Source organism: Polypterus senegalus, chromosome 1, assembly GCF_016835505.1.
Source record: "Polypterus senegalus isolate Bchr_013 chromosome 1, ASM1683550v1, whole genome shotgun sequence".
Classification (NCBI taxonomy): Eukaryota; Metazoa; Chordata; class Cladistia; order Polypteriformes; family Polypteridae; genus Polypterus; species Polypterus senegalus.
Window position 1 is genome coordinate 186,824,088 of NC_053154.1, and position 21,828 is coordinate 186,845,915.

General features: G+C 38.4%; 1 protein-coding gene across 1 annotated transcript in view; it reads left to right on the forward strand.

The window, feature by feature from the left end:
• Positions 1-1,825: 1,825 nt before the first annotated feature.
• LOC120536086 (transferrin receptor protein 1-like) overlaps positions 1,826-21,828 on the forward strand; it is a 39,718-nt gene continuing 19,715 nt past the window's right edge. Inside the window, exons 1-8 of the mRNA XM_039764458.1 lie at positions 1,826-1,930; positions 9,414-9,486; positions 16,598-16,811; positions 19,289-19,508; positions 19,616-19,753; positions 19,863-19,956; positions 20,254-20,376; positions 21,422-21,520. Coding sequence (XP_039620392.1) covers positions 9,454-9,486; positions 16,598-16,811; positions 19,289-19,508; positions 19,616-19,753; positions 19,863-19,956; positions 20,254-20,376; positions 21,422-21,520 — 921 coding nt within the window. The 5' untranslated portion in view covers positions 1,826-1,930; positions 9,414-9,453. The remainder of the gene's footprint in view (positions 1,931-9,413; positions 9,487-16,597; positions 16,812-19,288; positions 19,509-19,615; positions 19,754-19,862; positions 19,957-20,253; positions 20,377-21,421; positions 21,521-21,828) is intronic.

A 21,828-nucleotide genomic window follows, 5' to 3' on the forward strand; every position in this document is an offset into this window, starting at 1 on the left:
GTATATGAATAAATATATCCTAATAAGCACCAAAAGTCAACAAGCAGCTACATATTGAAGGTAAAAATGCACTTTTTTGCATTGTATTACTTATGCTAAATATTACAGAGGAATATTTTGGACAAGATTAAATAAATAAATGCATTCTGAAATGTGACATTAGTCACAGTTGATTGGTGAATTGCCGGCAAAAGGCATGCTTAATGATGGGGCTGGGCATGTCTGTGACAGATAATTGTGCAAGAAAACATTGCACAGATTTTAACTGAGGGAAGTGGCTACTTTAATTGACGAAGCTGTAGATTTGTAACCAGTGTCTGCTGTAAATATGGCCCTTGATAGCCGAAGATTTATGTCCATGCTACCAATGATTCAATTATTACAGCACTCACTAGAACCCAGGACCATAATGTATCATATGCACAAGCAGTAAATTCAAAAAGATAGTAATAAATAATTTAGTGATAACAACAGCTAATAATAGAGACAACTGTAGTATTTTTTTATTTGTTTTATTAATTTTATTTTGTTTGCATTATTTCAATAGTAATTTTAAGTTCCCATTACATTGTTAATGCCGGTTATTTCAGAGTGCTGCTTCTAAAAACTTTATATTTGCATATATTTTATAATCTAACAAAAGGTTCATCATTCCACTTTTAATTGGTATCCTATAATTCCCATCTGCTCACCTCTGCCAATAGCAAGTGCAGTCTTCAATTCTCTAAAACATTCACAAATATAATCTTTGCTCACAAAGCATTTATCCCACAAAAGTCACGTTAACATTTTCCTTTTTAAAGTCCTCATAATCTCATTTATTTTATGCCTATTTCCTTATTTTATTTATATATTCCCAAATAGCCCATAAAAATGCAACTGATTTCATACTATTTGCCCATTCCAGTGTTCGTAGCAAAATAACTGTGAATATTTAAGAGCAATTTAAAGCATATTGAATGGCACAAACCCATTCTGGTATTCTACACATCCATCCATCCATTAACCAACCCGCTATATCCTAACTGCACGGTCACTGGGGTCTGCTGGAGCCAATCCCAGCCAACACAGGGCGCAAGGCAGGAAACAAAGGGTGCCAGCCCACAGCAGGACGCACACACACTAGGGACAATTTAGAATCGCCAATTCACCTAACCTGCATGTCGTTGGACTGTGGAGTACCCGGAGGAAACCCACGCAGACGCGGGGCGAACATGCAAACTCCACACAGGGAGAACCCGGGAAACGAATTAGTGCAGTAATATGCAACCTAATTACAATGACGTGTTTTTTTAAGTGTAAGAACTGACTCCAGATAAAAAATGTAATTTAAACAAGAATCAGAAACCACCGTGACTCTCTGTAACCACAATGGGTGAACTTTGCAGTGGCGCAAAATAGATACTTTGAACGCGTCAAACAAGCTCTATTTTGTTAATACCTGTAATTTCTGAACATTTTTGAGCTTAATGAACTAGCATATTTTTGTCACTTAACACTGGGGCAAATGGGTAAATATATTTATTTTGTTTGATTTGCGCCAATGGGGAAATGTAACTATTACAACTGTTCAAGAAATACACAGATATTACAAAAAACACAGCCTTGTTCAAGTGCACAAAAAAACTTCTGACTCGGTAATCAATAGTACATTTTTTGTAGTCACTGTGCTGCTGAAGGGACAGTCGCGTTAAGAACATGCGTGCGCACAAATTTGAGAGCTGAGAGCCACACCACATGATTTGTCAAACCAATGTTGGTTCTCTCTCCTTTTTTTCTCTGTTTTTGCCCTACCCACATGTGTACGTGATGCCGGAAATAACGTCACAAGCAAGACTTACAATAGTAAGCGGTACCGGGAGATAAGTGTCACCTTTGCTGGAAAGTCGTTTGGGAAGGGAGTGGGAAGCTGTCGGGGCACCCGCTATAGGTAAGCAAGCTAGGCAGTGATATTAAGCTGCAGGTTTACGAGTAAATATTGCTGCTTCCTTTACAAATTATCGCGGATTGTCTTGTTTTCTGCATGTTCGGCTCGTTGATTTCTGATGATATGACTGTTGAGCTGTCACGGAGCCGTGGAGTTTTCTGGAATGTGAACCTGCAGTAGGTTATAGCATGTGGTCGTATCTAAGGCTTAGTGTTCATCCAGGTAGACGCGAATTTGTTTTTTTTAACCCCTCTGCATGTTTGAGATTGACCTCTGCTGTCCGTACAAGTCAGACAGAGCACATGGCTGCCTACAGAGCAGGAAGCGGTGACCTTCAGCCGTACATGTGCTTGGTCTCATTAAATAATATTCCTGTTTTTATCTTATAATGTTACATCTTAATAAAATGTATAATTTTAACATTCATCGTAAAAAACAGTAACTTTTATAAAGTAATGCACAACAGTTGCTCATGGAATGCATATATCCGTTGTACGTCGTGCTTCCTGTCTGCTGCGGTATCGTTTCAAATACAAGGTTTCAGTGCAGTATTTGTTAGTCTTTAATAAGAAAAAAAGACGTTTAAGGGAATACAGGACACAAAGATTGTTGTATTTTGTTCGAAGGAACGTAGTACAAAGAATCCATTCAGCCACAATTAAGTCGTGTTCATAATCACAAAACCCCCTAAGTATAATCAATGGTATTAACGGCCAAAATGCTGTTGTGAGTTTTAGTATGAAGTTGGTATCTTCTTAACTCTGCAAGAAGCTAGTTGCCATTCGTTTAGAATCTGAAGAAAGCCTACATCAAAGCGCGCCATAGGTTATATCATTTAACGTTTACCCGATTAACCCTGTACCTCAAGATGTATTTCATGTTTCTGAGGAATAAGGCGTAATAGTTAATAGTATTTTTTTTCGTGCTTCATCATAGTAAAAATTGTATCTAGTTGATTATCTTGCAGCACGATGTGAATGTTCACATTGTTTCTTTTCAGAAGACCCACAATTTGCCAGATTAATTCCATGCTCCCATTTCGTTCATATTGTGTATATGAGAGTTCAGTACTTTAGTTAATATTGTGGTTTGCACCGTGAATTTACGCCATAAATGCCCCTAAAATGTGTTAAATGTGGAAGCAGCGGCACAAATGCAAAAACTGTTTCCTTCACTAGTATGTAAGAGTGTTTAGCATCCTAATCTAATCCTTATGTAAATTACTTTGTATAAAATATGCTTTGCTTTGTCAAGTTCAAATTTGCACTTACCTTTAATTTTATATCTTGGAATGCTTATTTCAGAATTATTTATCTCGGCTGATAAAAATTGAATAGAAACAGTACTTTTTTGTTTTGTCTCAATTTAAATGTTAGCTTGTCCCCTTGGATTAGATTGTGTTTAAACTTTCACAACGTCGTTATTTTTCTGTGTTTCTGATTAATTCAGCCTATGCCTTCCTTTGGAAAATGTGTTTGAATTCAGTTAGCCTAGTTTTTATCTTTAATAATACTAAACGTCCTTTTGCTGCTTTGAACCTGTCATGCTTTATCCTCCCTGTGACGATCACATGAGCAGTCTGTGGGATCTGTGCAAAAGACGCACGCAAGATCTGTTAAATCCGTTTCATTTGTAGAAAATGAATAGGATGTTGCTATACTATAATCCCATAATCTACTGTCTTGAGTCGTCTTAATCGCAGATGTGTAGGTGGCAGTTTTTAAAGAAATTACTTTTCCCTTCCATTCATACATTTAATCAATTACAGTACTTGATGTTTTTGTTTAGTTTTTAAGTAATATACAGCATATATAAATGCATTTTACCAAAACAATCTTTTGGTAATCTTGGTTTTTGTACAGTTTGCAAAACGACAGAAGTACAGTAAAACCTCGATTATCCGTCAGGGGTCGGGATCAAGGCCATGATGGATAAGGGAAAAGATGGGTAAACAGGACAGCAACTTTAAAAATGATGGAGAGTAGACTAGTTTAGCCAATAAGTATTTATTTACAAAACAAATATTTAAAAAATATATTAATTAAATCAATTCATTTACATGATAGTGTAATGACAAGCAAAAAAAGCAATTACAACTCAGAGGTACTAGAGTTTTCTACATTTTACTTGGAGTCTTCGTACCGTAACAAACGGTGCCCGTCTTAATTGCCGTTATCTGGGTTACGGAGCACATCTCCAAAACAATAAAATGAAGCTTTCCCTAACCAGTGATTATCCCCTGCCACTCACGTTTTGTTTTTTTACATACCGCAAACACTGCTGCTTATTGTCTCCTGGCTCCCAAGTCTAAACTTCCTTACGCCACACCTTCCTTTTCCTCCTAACTTCTGTCGCTCATCTCCTAACCGACGTGTCCGCCCCTCACAGAATGTAAGCCCTTCACCCAGTCCTATCACTTACATATCATTCCGCCCTTTCTGCTTATCACAAGCTGCCTGCACATTAATAAAACGTAACAATTTAAATAGATTTCAATGAAGAAGAACGTTAACAATTATACAGAATAACATTCCCGTCAGTGGTTTCCATTTTCGACAAGTTTTTCAGTTTTGTGGGCATCCTACTCCATAAATTGAAGCAATAATTGAAGCTCTTTTGCCGTTTCGTAAACCTTTAATAATTTCATTTTTGTGACAATTCCAATACCACACGTATATTTATCGGCTATAACAATGTATAGTAGTTTCATTATAACAAAAGAGAAAAGCTATAAAACACTATGAACGTTGAAGGTGTGTAACCGAGACTGATTTCAGAATGCGGCATGACGCGAACTAGCAAATGGGAGAGTTGTTCTATCTGCAGCGTACTGCAGAGCAGTAGTAATCGGTAAGCATTGGTGTGCGCAACTTTTTTTTTTTTTTGCCCAGATGGTTAGTCGAGAGACGGATAATCGAGGTTTTACTGTAATACATTTGTGTGAACGTTTTACGAAATTACCAGACTTCTGTATAAATATATACTGAATTTGGCCTTCATGCATTGAGTTTATTTGCAAGTATTTGATTTGATAACACTGGTGTTGTCTGCCAGCTATTTGGATCTAAATGTGCCTGCTTTATAATTTGGCAGAGTGACCTGTCCTTGGAGTGGGGTTTTAAAATTGGCTTCTATAGAAGTACAATATATTTTTTTTTTTATTATTGTTGTTTAATACAGTATTTATTTCAGATAATGTTGAAGTTTGCTGCGCCTTTTTTAATGAGTTTATACCATTAATACTTTTTTGGTTATCTTTTTGCTATGCAGAAGACATGCAAGATGTATACATTTAGTAAGTCATTCAAAATTATTGTTATGGCTTTCTTTTTGGTTAAATAATTATACAGTGACTGCAGTGGGCTGGCGCCCTGCCCGGTATTTGTTCCTGCCTAGCGCCCTTTGTTGGCTGGGATTGGCTCCAGCAGACCCCCCAAAACCCTGTGTTAGGATATAGTGAGTTGGATAATGGATGGATTATGCAGTGATTGGTGTCATTTCTTCAAACAAGTTATTCATCCTGATATTAGAGCTAGATAGCTGATTAGAGGAGAAATTTCCATTACATATAATAGAAATTTTAAAACCTTAAAATTCTATCAAAATTAAGGATACTGTGCTATAAGATAGTAAGCTTTATATTGTTCAGGTAAAGCTGGTAGGTCAGTTGGTCAAGGGCAAATAGACTTGGGCATCCCTGTTGTTTTTTTCTTCCATTTCTACATACACCTGGCTAACCATTAACTTACTTGGTTAAAAACATGTTTGTCTGTACATGCATATATATGTTTTGAAGAAACTGTGTGGACCCAAACTATATAGGTGTACTTGGTGAGTGGCGCCTAATAAGCTTCATAAAAGACAATACTAAGCATTATGTTGCATGGGCAGACTGCCTTTAACAAGCAGAAAAGGTGTCCGGTGATTGTTGATAAAGATGACCTGCACAATGACTTCTAGTGCTCTGGCAGATTGTCACTCAAACAGTAAATTGGTTATTGGGGAATTTCTTACATCGTTAGTGTTAGGTAATTTTTCTTTTAAGATTAAACATTGTAGCACAGTCAGTGGTTGGTCAGCTGCATCTGTCATTTGTCTTGTTTGGCTTATTGTTGGGGGAATGTCTCAAGTTCGACATTTGGTTCTTGTTAAATTGGTTTCCTTGTTGTACTGCTACTAGTTTTAAAAATTAAAATTAAACCGTCAAGTGGTGACTTGTCAGATTAAACCATCAAGTGGTGACTTGTCAGATTTATGGGTGTTTTTAAATTCTGTTCTATACATACTACAGTAGTTGTTCCCAGACTGTGGAAGACAGCAGCTGCTTATGCTAGACATGAAAGCATAACTTTCATATATTAAACCATATTTAATACATTCTGATATGATTTTAGTACTAATTCAAGAACAGATTAATTTACACATTCTGGTGTCTATCTCAATGTGTTAGTGCTTTGTGATATTTTCATTTTTTGGTGGATTTATAATATGAAACGATCAGTTACATTTTTTTACCATTTCTTTGGCTTAAATATTAGAAATGTCCATGCAGCAAAAAAAAACTTATAATTCCTGCTAATAGCACATGTCTTTCAAGAATGGGAAATCGATTGGCCTAGTGTTGGGTAGCCTTCCTGGAAGGGTGTGTATATGGTTATATTATCTCAAAAGTGTATCATCAAAATGCTAGTGGCCATTTATCTTCTAAGCACATTTGAAGGAAAAAGGCCAGAACTTTAACTTTTGTAGGAAAAAGTGTTTCTGTGTTCTTCCTCCTAAATGACTTTTTCAAATTTCAGTGAACCTTTTGCCAATTTGTTTATACAGTTTGTGTAAATCTGTAGTTTTATTAAATTTTTGTGTAAAAAATGTTTTTACATGTAATGACATTAGTCTTTTTACTCTACCTGAAAACACAACATCAGTATATAATGCCATGTGCTTGCAGTTGTTACTAATGCATCCCATCATTTTACTTTGTCATGAGAGTTCTCCATTGTGCCATTGTGTATTCCAGTATTTATATTTAAAAAAAAAAAAAATTCAAATATTTTTGTTTGAATCTGATTTTTCATAAAATGCATGATTGAGCAATTTAAGGCAAATACTTGGCTTTGGAAAGAGGGTTGTGGAGTTCTCTAATATAGTGTAAGGTAGCTTTCATTATGCGGCACATTATTTGAGTAGATTTGTATTGTTATATATATATATTTGGCGCATATTTGAATTATGGAATGTTTAACTCAAATTCTCAACATTGTTTTGCTGATGTACAGTATCTGTTGATTGGTATTTTTTAAATAAAATTTCCCTTTGAAATACAAGTTTTTCATTTGAAGTTTTTAAAAAATTTTTTTTTTTTGAGCAGGACTGTGTAAAATTTAAGTCTGCTGTGCTTGTTGAATATATGTGAGTTGTTTTTTTTTTCTGTGCAAGTTTTTTTTTTTTTTTTTTTTTTCAAATCCCAGGTAATTCTAAACACTTTCCATGTGAGTAAACACAGGGTTCTATGAGAGTTTGTCCTATAATGGACTGGGTCCCTGTCTAGGCCGGGTTCATGCCTTGTGCCCAGTTCTTTTAAGGCGCTTTTCCACTGCATAGTACGGCACAGCACGGTTCAGTACAGCTCACCTTGGTTCGGCTCGGTTTGCGTTTCGACTGCAGTTTAGTACCGCTTTAGAGTGGGCGGGATTATTCATGTGTCGTTATAGTTGCGCCGCCTCTACTGCCGTGACACTGTGGAACTTTTACAACAACACGCAGACAACGACAACACTTTAGCTCGACGACGCGCAAGGGTAAGCATCTAAAAAAAGCACGTCACTAGCTAACTTTTATCATTGTTGCAAAGCATAAAATGAACTTCACTGCCAGTGTAACATTAAAATGCTGATTCTGTATATTACAGATCTTCCACATTTTGCAAAAAAGTCGCCGCAACAGACCATCTGTTTGGACATTTAACCGTGCCTCAGTGGTGGGATGTGATTGTTCCCGGTTTTACAAACACTCAGTGGCTGGAGAACTTTCGAATGTCTGAAGAAACATTCATCCACTTATGCAACAAACTGCGTCCAGCGATGGAGAGACGCGACACAAACTTCCGCGTGTGTGTACCTTTAAAGAAAAGAATAGCCAGTGACGCAGTAATGACGATTTTCTCCGGCCAATCGGTGACCAGCAGAGTTTACACGTCACGTTTTGGTAACGGTTCGGCGCGCTTGGAACCTCAGCTGAGGTGGTACTAAAAAAAGGACCAGGTACTGTTACCAGTGGAAAATGCCCCAAAAGTGAGCTGAACTGAACCGTGTCGTGTCGTACTATGCAGTGGAAAAGCGCCATTAGGGTACTATAGTTCTTTGCCACCCTCGGCCCTATAAATTAGATTAGATGATCAATACATTTTAAGTTGGTAGTTCCCCATTTGCCTTCAGAACAACCAGTACACTGACTAGGCAAGGTATTGAATGTGTGTCTTGGGAATAGTAGCCTGAGCTTAACCCTAGATTCTGTGATAGGTATGACAGATATAGTGATGGTGAAGTTCTCCAAATTGGTTGTGCAAGCCTATGCAGGATTAAGAGGGGGGAAAAAAAGAAGAAATCTAAGATCTGGTGACCACATTAAGCAGAATGCATAGGCATGGTTTGTTGGAAAAAAATGACTTTTTTACAACTGCATTATTAAGGTAGATAAATACCACTTGTATATGAGTACACTATTGTGTTAGGATTTACCTAATGGTATTAATGTTCAGATATCTGACTTTTGAATGTTGCTGTATCTTATCAAGCAGCCTAGGGTGTGCTATAAAATGTTCCTTACACCATTACACCTGCTAACATCAGCTTGTGTAGTTAAAAGCCACCAGGATGAATTTGTGATCACCATAGGATAATTGACATATAATGGTCCTGCCATTAGAATGAGCTGTCCAATGGTTCTGGTTCCTACCAGTGCAGTGATAATTTTTTCGTAGCCTACTGCAATGTTCTTTTTTTCAATGAAAATGAAACCTGTTTTGATGTGTCCGTTTCTGTACCAGTGTTTGTACTTTCTAACCTTTTTTTTCCCATTGATACAGTAATGATTTTCACTACCAGTGTTGTACTTAACCTTTGCGTTCACTGATGTAATAATGGTGGACTGTTTTTGGCTGCATATATACTGTATATACATTTTTTTCTTTTCAGTCTGTCTTATACCAGCATATGCATGTAAGGTTATTTACATGTTTTAGTCTCATTCATGCTACCTCAAAATTTTGCACAGACATCACCTTTTGGTATTTTCTGATCTGCTTTAAATATCATGGAGCTATTACTAAATAATCCAGTATGTGGTAGGGGAAGGGGTACACAAGAAATGCACCAATGTTGCAAGTCCATAATGTAATATAAGATCTCCTGTTGTTGCCTGCTTGTTTTATCCACTGCAGTTGTATTGCTTATGAATTTGAACTTTAAGTTACATTTTTTTCCCCTAGGTATTGTTACACAGTAAGAAAGTTGCTCAACTAGGCACTAATGGATCACGCCCGGTCAACAATTCAAAATTTAGTAAGTTATTTCATTTACATGGTTTTTCTGTTCGGCATTGTACTGCTAAGTGAAGTTACTGTTTTGTTGTCTTAGCTTGATTTTAATTTAATGGAAAAAAAAAAAAGATATAAATGAATCTGTCCCGCTTTTATTTATTTATTTTTTTTAATTAGTAAAAGTGATTTTAAGTGTCTGTTATTCTCAACAGTAAGACTGGAAGTATTCAGATACAATACATAACACACAAATTTGTTACATCATTTTTAATTTTTGTGTTGGGTTAGGCATTGTAAGAGCCAGAGGTTTGAGTAGTGAATAGGTCAACCAGTAGTTTTTAAGATTTTATATATATTTAGATTTATTTATTTATATATATTTATAAAATATAAATAAAAGTGCATATTTATAAGTTGACATATGCCAAATACATTATCAAACCTTTAAACACAAACACAATGTGATCAACCTTCCTGTGATGCTTTGTAAGTTTTATTTACTTATATAAATTCTTAAGTCTGAATCTCAATCTGATTATTAGGTGGTCACCTACCAGGTAACACTTGTGGTTGGTCAGCCGGTTGGCAAACCTCCTCAATGTCCTCTCAGTTGCGAGAAGCAGCTCATAGATATGCGATACATTGTATGCAGTGTGTTTGTATATGTATGTATATTAGCTTGTTAAGCCTTGAACTTCATAGATGGGTGTGTCCAATCATGAGAAAAGGTATTTAAGGTGGTCAATTGCAAGTTGTGCTTCCCTTTGACTCTCCTCTGAAGAGTGACAGCATGGGATCCTCAAAGCAACTCTCAAAAGATCTGAAAACAAAGATTGTTGAGTTTCATGGTTTAGGGGAAGGCTACAAAAAGCTATCTCGGAGTTTTAAACTGTCCGTTTCAACTGTAAGGAATGTAATCAGGAAATGGAAGGCCACAGGCACAGTTGCTGTTAAACCCAGGTCTGGAAGGCCAAGAAAAATACATGAGCAGCATATACACAGGATTGTGAGAATGGTTACAAACAACCTACAGATCACCTCCAAATACCTGCAAGAACATCTTGCTGCAGATGGAGTATCTGTACATCATTCTACAATTCAGTGCAGTTTGCACAAAGAACACCTGTATGGCAGGGTGATGATAAAGGAGCCCTTTCTGCATTCCCGCCACAAACAGTCGCTTGTTGTATGCAGATACTCATTTAGACAAGCCATTTTAATTTTGGAACAAAGTGCTTTGGACTGATGAGACAGAAATTGAGTTATTTGGTAATAACAAAAAGCTCTTTGGATGGCGGAAGAAGAACGCCGCAGTCCAAGAAACACCTGATACCTACTGTCAAATTTGGTGGAGGTTCCATCATGTTGTGGGGCTGTGTGGCTGGTTCAGGGACTGGGGCCCTTGTTAAAGTCGAGGGTTGGATGAAGTCAACCCAATATCAACAAATTCTTGAGGCTAATGTTCAGGCATCAGTCACAGGGGTTACGCAGGGGTTGGATATTCCAACAAGACAATGACCCAAAACACAGTTTGAAATCTACAAAGGCATTCATGCAGAGGGAGAAGTTTAATGTTCTGGAATGGCCGTCACAGTTCCCTGACTTGAATATCATCGAAAATCTATGGGATGATTTGAAGCAGGCTGTCCATGCTCGGCAGCCATCAAATTTTCCTGAACTGGAGAGATTTTGCATGGAAGAATGGTCAAAAATACCTCCATCCAGAATCCAGCCACTCATCAAAGATTATAGGAGGCATTTAAAGGCTGTTATATTTGCAAAAGGAGGCTCAACCAAGCATTGATGTAATATCTCTGTTGGGGTGCCCAAATTTATGTACCCGTCTAATTTTGTTATGATACATATTTTCTGTTAATCCAATAAACTTGATGTCACTGCTGAAATACTACTGTTTCCATAAGGCATGGCATATATTAAAAGGAAGTTGCTACTTTGAAAGCTAAGCCAATGATAAACAAAAATCCAAAGAATTAAGAGGGGTTCCCAAACTTTTTCATATGACTGTGTGTGTTATGCATGCATGTGTGTGTGTGTGTATGTACTGTATGTAACCATTGCTGCATTGGTTATCATGCTTGGTAGAAAATTCTAATTGTCCTTGGTATATTGACGATACATTACCATAGATAATACAGTAGAAAATTTTCAAAATGTTTGTCAAGCAAGATATACTTTGTGGGTGCCAAATACAGGCTTTTAAAACCCTCAAAGGCACTGATAAAGTAGATCCAGCAGAATTCTTTCAGCTTAATGGTGGATAGTATTTAAGACTTAAGCCACTTCAAACAAAAGTTGTGGGAATCTGGAACAAACCACTGAGCCATGTAGTTCAGGTGAAAACCTTAACAACCTTTAAGAAACGGCTGGATGAGATATTTGATTAGCTTAGCTATTACCTAAGCAAATGAGCTTGATGGACTAAGTGGTCTCATTTATTATGTTCTGTAATAAGAATGAGTCTCCAGACATCATAAAGGGTTTGGGGCAGCCACCTGTATATTTCCCAGCTGCAAAGTTTTTGAAATATTTGAAAAGAGATGTTCACAAGACTGAGTCCAAAATAGAACTGGTTATTTGGAGGTAAGATGGTGGTTTTAAGGGCTGGGGAAGGAAATGAGGTCCTCTAGTCCGGAGCTGGAAGTGACATCATCAGAGGCACCAGAGCCTGGTGAGATTTCCCGGGAATGGTCTTCAAGAAACTGAGGGAGACAGTCCGTACACTCTGCCACTCCCTGGTCTGGTGTAGTATTATAGTTCCCCAGGTCCTTTAGCTGTCTCCTGAATGCATATGTGTGACAAGGCCCACTTAGCCCAGACCCACCAGGTTGTGAGAACAAGAAAGGGCATCAGAGTTGGAGTGAAGAGAGCCCTTACGATGAATAAGCAAATACTTAAACGGTTGAAGTTCAAGAAACCACCTGGTGACCCGAGGATTCGACTCTTGGTGTAGGGCCATCCCCTGTAAGGGTGCATGATCCGTCACAAGAGTAAATTCCCGACCCAAGAGGTTGTACCTCAACTATTTAATTGCAAGCGCTTCCCGCTGCACTGCCACATACCTGGTCTCCTGATCCAACAGTTTCCAGCTGAGGTACATGACTGGGTGTTCTACACCATCGATGTTTTGGCTCAACACAGCACTGAGACCTGTACCTGAAGTGTCTGTTTGGAGAATGAAAGGAATAGAAAAATCGGGAGCTTTCAAAATTGGTGTAGACGCAAGAGCCTGTTTTCAGTCATTAAATGCAGCCTCACATTGTTAGGAGCCGCCTTCGTCAAGGGTGTCGCCCTCTCAGAAAACTGGGGTACAAACCAGCAGTAGTACCCGGCTAGTCCGAGAAAAGTTTGGACCTGCCGCTTGGTTCTCAATGGCCTCTATCTTTGAAAACTGTGGTTTGACGGTACCCCTTCCCACCAGGTAGCCCAAATATTTAGTTTCCTTCAATCTGAAGAAACATTTCTTTGGATTAATTTGAAGCCCGGCTTTTCCTAGCGTCCGTAACACCGCAGTGACCTGCTGCACGTGGTCCTTCCACGTGCTGGAATAGATAGGCAGCACTGTATGCATTATGGTGAAATGCTGAAAAGTTGCAGGTGCCCTGTGTAACCAGAATGGAAGGACACGATACTGCCAGTGTCCGCTAGGGGTACTAAATGCGGCCCTAACCTTCGCAGACTCCGTTAAAGGAATTTGCCGGTACCCCTTCGTCATGTCAAGTGTGGTCAAAAACTTAGCTTGGCCAAGCCTCTCGAGGAGGTCATCCACTCTGGGCATTGGATAAGCATCAAATTGGGATACTTGATTAAGCCGACATAAGTCATTGCAAAACCTCCAACTCCCATCAGGCTTATTAACCAATACAATTGGGCTGGACCAGGGACTATAACTTTTGTGTATTACTCCTAGTTCCAGGATACGCTTGATTTCAAGTTCCACCTCAATTTCCTTTGCCTCGGGAAGTCGATAGGGCCGCTCTCTAACGATAACCCCGGGTGCTGTCACTATGTCATGCACAATCAGAGAGGTCCTTCCGGGTTTTTCACTCGCCACCTCCGGTATGGACAGGATAGCTGCTTCCAGCTCCCATCTCTTGTAACTCTGTACCAAGTTCACATAATAGATCCGCTCGGTCGATGATTGGGTTGTTTCACCAAATCAAGTCCTTTCCTCTCCTTAATTTCATAAGGTCTTTGCCAGTGGGCAATTAATTTGGAGTGGGAGGTAGGAACTAAGACCATGACACGATCTCCCGGGTGGAATTCTTGGAGGATTGTACCATAATTATAACAGGCTCATGCTGCTTGTGCTTTTTCTTAGTGACTTTTTAGAACAGGTCTAATTTTTCCAAATCGATCGCATAACTGTGCGATTATACTCTAATATATTGGCAGAGGGAAGGGCCTCTCCTTATCCTTTCAAAATATCTAATAATCCCTGAGGTTGTCGCCCATATAATAATTCAAAAGGCAAAAAATTCCATAGACGCTTGTGGGACTTCCCGATGGGCAGAGTACAAGGGGGAGGAGCTGATCCCAGTTCCTCCAGTCCTTGCTGACCACTTTGCGAAGCATTTGCTGGAGAGTCTGATTAAACCTCTCCACTAGACCATCAGTTTGAGGATGATACACTGCGGCTTTATTTTAAGAAACTTGGCAACTTCTCTGAACATCTCCGAGGTGAATGGCGTCCCTTGATCCATAAAGACCTCTTTAGGAATGCCAACACACGCAAAGACCCCCCTACAAGTTCCCGTGCGATTATTTTCGACGTGGCTGAGCACAGGAGAACAGCCTCAGGATATCGAGTAGCATAATCAACGAGGACTAATATATATTTATGTCCTTGGGATGAGGGCTCTAAGAGTCCTACAATCTCGACCCCAATTCTCTCAAAGGGAACATCAATTAAGGGAAGGAGAATGAGAGGAGCACCGTCCCTCTTAAGAATTTGCTGTAATTGAGTCTGGGCAAGAGACGCAAAAACAGCGAACCTTCTCATTAATTCCCGGCCAAAAAAATCTGAACCTAATCTGCTGTAATGTTTTTTCGGTGCCCAAATGGCCTCCTAGGAGGTGGGCGTGTGCTAATTTATAGACTTGCTGCCAGTAAGTTCATGGTATTGATAGCTTTTTCACCTCCCCCCCATGCACAGCTAATCAATATAACTGGTCGTTTTCTATCACAAAGTGAGGACCCTGTGGCATGGGCTGATGAGTGTGTTGGCCATTGACAAGTAATGCTGCATTTTTAGCATGTTTCAGGGGGGAGTCATTCCACTGCTCCCTTATGAAAGCGCGTTTCTCTGAACTGAAAGTGTATTTCAGAGAGAAGGTCCAGTCTGACCTCAAGGGGCGAGGATTCCTCCCGGCACTTTGAGGTGCGGGTTGATGACGTGTCCACCTGCGACAGCCCAGGAATCTCCACGTCTGCCTCTTGGCCTTCCATATCTCTCTCCGCTGGCTGTTTACACGGCGTGGAGACAACTGGAGTCAAGTCATCCCTGTCTATAGCTAGGCCCAAGGTTTTCTCGGGAGTAGTAATTGGTACACCAGTTTTATTATCCGACCAGTCCCTCCTGAGAATCACAGTGAAAGTTGGATGCTGGAGGACTGCCATTGGTAAAAAAAAAATTTTTTTTTTCCAGCGATCCTCCATAGCTAATGAAACATCGGGCAGTTATATATTTACAGGTTTCCCCATGTACACAGGTGATACTGATTGTTGTTTTTCTCCACTGTCCTGGTAGTACATATCGGCGAGGAACAATGGAAATGTTACTACCAGTATCATGAACGCTTCTACTTTATATCCATTAACTGTCACCACTCCTGTATGTGTTAGCGTAGGGGGTTGACAAGTGCACATAAACCGGCTCTCCCCATCCACCTGCATCCCTCCTCGTCCCCCAACAGTTTGTTTGCCCTGAGGCCCGGGAACTTTGGAACAGGCTCTGGTTTATATGAAAGAGACCTAATTTGTGTGACGGAATCCCCACGGATTCCACTAGAGGACCGTTCTGCTCCCTCCGATTGTGAGGCTGATTTAGGATTTTCCAGGAGCTTTATAAGCTCCTCCCTCCATGGTGTGGAATTCTCCCCAGGTCGGCTGGGCAACATGCTTGGGGAGTCATTTTAATAACAAAAAGCAGGCAACCTGCTGCACTATTTGGAAGACTGTCAGCTCAAATGGCCTTTGCCAATGGCATGTTTGTTCCCACAGAGCTTCTGCCTGCTCCCGGTTAGATCGCTCTGGATCTAACTCCCAGTTTTTTAAGATCCTTGCCTGCTGGCCTGGGGAAAGCCCATATTTATCTGGGATCTTAACCCCAATGGGTGTCTCGGCTCTCTCCTCCGAGAGAACATAATGAGCCCCCTTAGTTTCCTCCATAGGAACCAGCACACGTCTGTAAATCTCATCCATAATCTTCCTTTCTTGAGAAAATACTAGCCCGGTTTCGTATTTAGGAAGCGGAGTCTGCACCAAGTTACTCCTGACCCCCAAACTAACTTCCCACCAGGAAATTCATCCCCCTTTTTTTTTTTTGGGAACCACCATCCTGCCGACTATGCCACTGTAATAAGTGAGTCTCCAGACATTAAAGGTTTGGGTCAGCCACCCATATATTTGCCGGCTGCGAAGTTTTTGAAATATTTTGAAAAGGGATGTTCACAAGACTGAGTCCAAAACAGAACTGATTATTTGGAGTTAAGATGGTGGTTTTAAGGGCTGGGAAAGGAAGTGATGTCGTCGGAGGTGCTGGAGCTGAAAGTGATGTCGTCGGAGGCACCGGAGCCTGATGAGATTTCCCGGGAATGGTCTGCAAGAAACTGAGTGAGACAGTCGGCACACTCTGCCACCCCCTTGTCTGGTGTAGTATTACAGTTCCCCAGGCCCTTTAGCTGTCTCCTAAATGCACGTGTGTGACAGTTCTTATTTGTGTTACTACCCTCTGTCATCCTCTGCATTTAACTTCTGGATAAGTTTTAATAGTGTAAGAAGGTAAAATAACTCTTCTGGAATAATAACAAAAAATGCTTTTTTTGAAAGTCTTTGGCTCCTTATTTTAAAGTTTGGTTTGATGTTTGTTTTTTTTTTTTTGTTTTACTTGCTAGTTTCGCGGTGAGCCACGTACATACACTCGTTTTAGCCTGGCCCAGCAGATGGATGGAGACCATAGCCAAGTAGAAATGAAACTAGGAAATTCCGAGATGGAAGAAGAAGTGGGAAACTCCTTTGGAGACACTACAACCACCCGCATTAAACAGAGAAATAATCCAAGGAGCACTTGTTTTATGATCATAGGGACTTTGCTTGTTTTTCTCATTGGTGAGTTCTTTTACAATTTTACTTTGTGTTATATCTTAACCCTGAGATCTTATTGTGCCACTTTCAGTCCAAAAATGTTATCCTAATGTGTCTTAAACCTGTTGATGTGGAGAGTGGGTGGGAGTTAAGGTGTGTTTTTTTAAATGGGATCTGGGACAATCCCAATACTAATGGAGTGCATGACAAGAACTAGCCTTATAGGGAGCCAACCTGCTGCAGGGTACATCACTGCATTGTTTAATATTGAGATCAAGATTACTCATTAACTTTGGAAGTATCCAAAGAAGATCATAGAATGGTTGAATAGTTTACTGTCAAATAATGCAAAGAGTATGCAACATGTGTTTCGCCATAATTCTGGGCTCATCAGGCTTACACACTTGCTGCTTCTTGCAACTGAAAGAGGGCACCGTGGCGGATGTTTGGTGACTTGCAGATTCAGACAGCCATGAATGTAATTACCACGATGTACGTGCTGTCAAATAAACTAACCAGACGCTGTGGCGCAAAGTAAAGAGGCTTTGCCTCTGACACTGATGTCTGATTCTCCGAGAGGGGGTGCAGTTGTGTGTGTGTGTATGTGTGTGTTATATATATATATATATATATATATATATATATATATATATAACACACACAATGGTCTCATTTTGTCCTTGCTTATTTTATTAAGTCAAAATTTTATTTTATTTTTATTTATTTTTTTTTTTTTGTTTAAATATGGAATAAACGGTGATTGATGCAAATTGCTTTGTCAGTTTCAAGTTATTTGAGACAATTGTGGGTGGCAATTTTCTTTGGAGGGGTACCAACAAATTTGTCCTTGTCCTTGCCTTGTACATCCATTAACTTTGGCCACCAAGCTTATACTCTCTTAAGCCTCATGTAGCCATTGCTTCCCTAAGTCCATGGGCTGTTTTTCCCTGTGTGGTTTTAAGGAGAAGCACGGTTTATAGACACTTTGACAATAATTTCAAATTGAAGACATTGTAATCGGTTATAAGACTGGTTCCATGATGTAGCTTGACCAAATGTATGTTGTGGTGGCAAAGTATTTGGCTATAGGTACATTTGCTGTTTCCTCATGACATTTATTATTCAGGACAGGCAGTGCAACTCTGATGAAATGGTGTCATGATAGCATAGTTGCTAACAGTGCTGATTGGGCAGATGCCTTTAATTTATCTGAGGGTTTCATATTAAAAGTACATAATTAAATATGGCCTGAATTCTGGGGCCTACATTTACTGTACACATGTACCCATGCATGATGTATAAAACTAGCAATACAACTAATATCGTGTTTTCTGTTGAACCATTTTGTTAAAATTTCATACAGGCTAAACCCAGATTGGTTTGTTGCTTACATTAGTAAAAAGTTTTATGTTAATGAGCTATCAGTGTCTGAATTGAATAGCTTTGAATGGATGAATTGTCTTTTGAACCTTTTTTCATCAGTTGCTTGCAAAACTTTGTATGTGCACTTTTCTCATAGGTAAGGAAAAGGCAAGGAAAGTGTTAACGTGCTTATACGTAGATGGTCCACACACTCTTGCTTGAGCCAATTGTGCAATTGTGGGGAAATATTTTTATCAGTGTGGTTTGGCCTTTTATGAATAAAAATTTGCCACAGATTTTATATGGCAGATTTCTCCTTTTCTTTTTATTCTGCAGCAGCATTGTTGTGTATAACAATCGTACTGTTACTTGCAGAGTAATGGATAGATCGCCATGTTAAGTTGGGTGCTAAGGGAGTGCACCAAAACTGCTCAGATTTTTGTATTATGAAACACTAGGGTCAATTTAAAAAATCCCATGTCAAAATGTTAATCTGTGGTGCCACATGTCACACCTGTGTTTTATTTTAATTAAGGCTATTTACAAACATTTTTCTACTGAATATCACAATTTTATAAAAGGAGGTAATAGCTATGGATTCATGGTACATTGTTTCAACATTGTCATTGCAATGTGTGCATCTCAAGTCATGCTATGTCACGTTAGGGAAATAAAATCATACATTTCATGCTACAACGTTTTGATGCTTGATATTAGAGGTCCACTAAAATGGTTTTTATTTTACATGAGTAATATACAAGACAATTCACTTGATATAATTGAAGTATATTGTTTGATAGTGAGTATGTGTCCTTCAACTGAAGGTCTGAAAATACTGTCATATACAGAAACTTTTTTAAAGAGTGGGTCGAGGTGGTAGGATGAAAGATGCAAAAGCTTATAATAAGGACAGGTGTGGTTGTTTTTGTGTTTTTTTATTTTTTTTTTTTCTGGTCCTAAGCATTTCAGATAATACTCAGTTTATTTTTTGTTTTAGTGTTTTTTACTGCATATTAGCAGACCCAACATACACTGTATCATTGTATCAGAAGATGTTTATCTTGAGAAACTTCATTCTTGAAAAAGTTGCGTCTTTTATTTTATTTAATTTTTTTAACAACATTTTTTTATTTTTACAGGATTTTTGATTGGCTACTTAGCATTTCGAGGCAAGGTTGATATTACAAACAATATTTGTTCTTATGGAACTACTGTGCCATCTTGTCAAACTACTCAGTCAGATTCAGAAGATATTCCTGAAGCAATTAATAATGACGTTCCACAAGTGTTGAGTTTGGCTGAACTGAAAGATCAGTTTACTACTAAACTGCCAAGTTCCAATTATCGTGATCGTATTCAGTAAGTTTTTGTCTTTTTATTGAATATTGATGCAAAATTTGTCACATTTACAGCTTTAGTTAAATCGGGATTTCTTGTGAATGTGAAATTCCTTCATTCTCTTAAAGGAAGATAGCAGTTGATGGCCATGAGGCTGGATCTGACCGTGATGATCAGGTAGCAAGGTATATTACTGGGGAATTCAAGAACTATGGGTTGGACATTTGGAACAATGAACAGTATGTGACTCTTCAGCAAAGTGGAAGGTTAGTGTTGATGACCTTTGAGATTTCTAATCCAATATTTTGAAAAAGTGTGACATTCAATTAAATACCTTTTTGTTGTATTTTTTGCCTTATTTTCTTATATGAACAGTGACAATAAAGTGACTATTCTGGAAAATGGTGTACCAGCAGAATCTCACATTACAGCCCGATACTTGGCTTATAGTGCTTCTGGGAGTGTCACGGTAAAACCTAAAGATTTTGTTTTCTTATGTCACTATTAGATGTTTCTAGTGGTCCTAAATAAGTGTGTGTGTGTGAAGTGGGAGATTTTTAACTTTGTATGTTGACTTGCATCTGACTGGCTTTATGTATTGCATATCAATATATAGTAGTTTTTGGGGATGAAATTTGTTTTTCTATATATTTTAAATTCAGTTTGCAAGGAGTTTTTATGTCTTCCAAGCTTGAAAAGAAAATGAGATGTTCTTATTAACCATTTATCTGTTTTTGTTTATAGAACAATTTATTTTCTTTTATAGGGCAAATTGGTTTATGCAAATTATGGAAGAAAGGATGATTTTAATGAGCTGAAGGAAAGAAATATTGCAGTCAATGGAACAGTTGTTTTAGTCAGAGATGGCAAAATTAGTCTTGCAGAAAAAGTGAGTGGTATTGTTATTTTAGATGGTTTAAATGTAAAGCATGTGCAAAGTAAATTAAGTTATTAGTAGGAATGTTCCAATCGAGTTTTTCTAAGGCTGACACTGATCACAGAATTGATCAGCCAATACTGATTCAGATTTATTGTGTTCTCTTTCTTTCTTTCTTTCTCTCTCTCTCTCCCACCCCCCATACACACCCCCCCATTTAAACTTTATGCACTGGCCTCCAGCGTAGCCAAATACATAGAAACATTATGTTCTATATTAAAATCTATTTTTGTAATTAAACTATAGAACACAGTAGTTTACACTACAGTGGCAAACACCTTCATAGTGGAAGGATAGGGCAGAGAGCGTGCACAGGACATTATCTCCCCCGGATCGCTAGAAGACTTGTTGGTCTTTGTTTTTATATTGCAGGAAGTTTATTGTTTTTTTTGGAAAAAAAAACAAAAAACACACTTGCACAAATATCATAATAGCTTAAATAAAGGGGCACTGCAACTAAATTATTGTTTATATTTTTGTGATCAGCCCATTTACCAATCAGTCTCTTTTATTGAAAATTGGCTGATCGATTGGACCGTCCCTGTTTATTAGCACTGTTGTAAATTGATTTTTTTGCTGACTGCGTTACACTAAAGCTGTGTCCATTTATAAATTTATACTGTATATATGGTATATTTTCCTAATCATTTTTCCCCACCAGAAAAATATATACACTGATGAGAATTTCACAGTGTAACATCTTAAAAAGCATGTTCCATATGTATGTATTTGGAGCATTGGTGTGCAATTGTCATACCCTTGTAGAGTAAGTAATGGACATCCCATTTAAGATGCATGTTCACCTTCAAGTCTATTGTTCAATGCATATAAACGTGTTATGTAACTGGTAATCTTCTACAGTAAGCAGTAACACATCTGCAAAGGTTAAATCTTCTTTATCTTCATTAGCAAATTTGTGTAGAGTAATATTTTTAATCCTCTAAAAAATGTTATTTATCTGTTTTTAATACATATATATATATTTTTTTTTTTTTAGGTTGCTTTTGCAGAAAGTGCAAACGCTGTTGCTGTTTTGATATACAGGGATCGAAAAGACTATCCAAATCTTAGTAAAGGAGATGACTTCTTTGGGCATGTAGGTGTTGATTGTTGTGCTGGTACATATTCAAATCCATGCTTCCATACCTTGTCACATGATACCTTGTCACGTCAACACTTGGTGTGAAACATTTACTGCCTGAATTAGTCCACATAAATAAAATTACTTTTTGAATCGATTGATTGATCAAACTGAATTGAAAAAGGGAAACGCTGGTTATATCTGATGCTGAAGTGATTTAGTCTTCTGGTTCAAATCCCATACCTTTTTGTTTGTGTGTGTGTGTTTGTGTGTGTTCGTGTGTGGATTTTTCTCTAGATAATTTGTGATTTGGGAGGAAAATG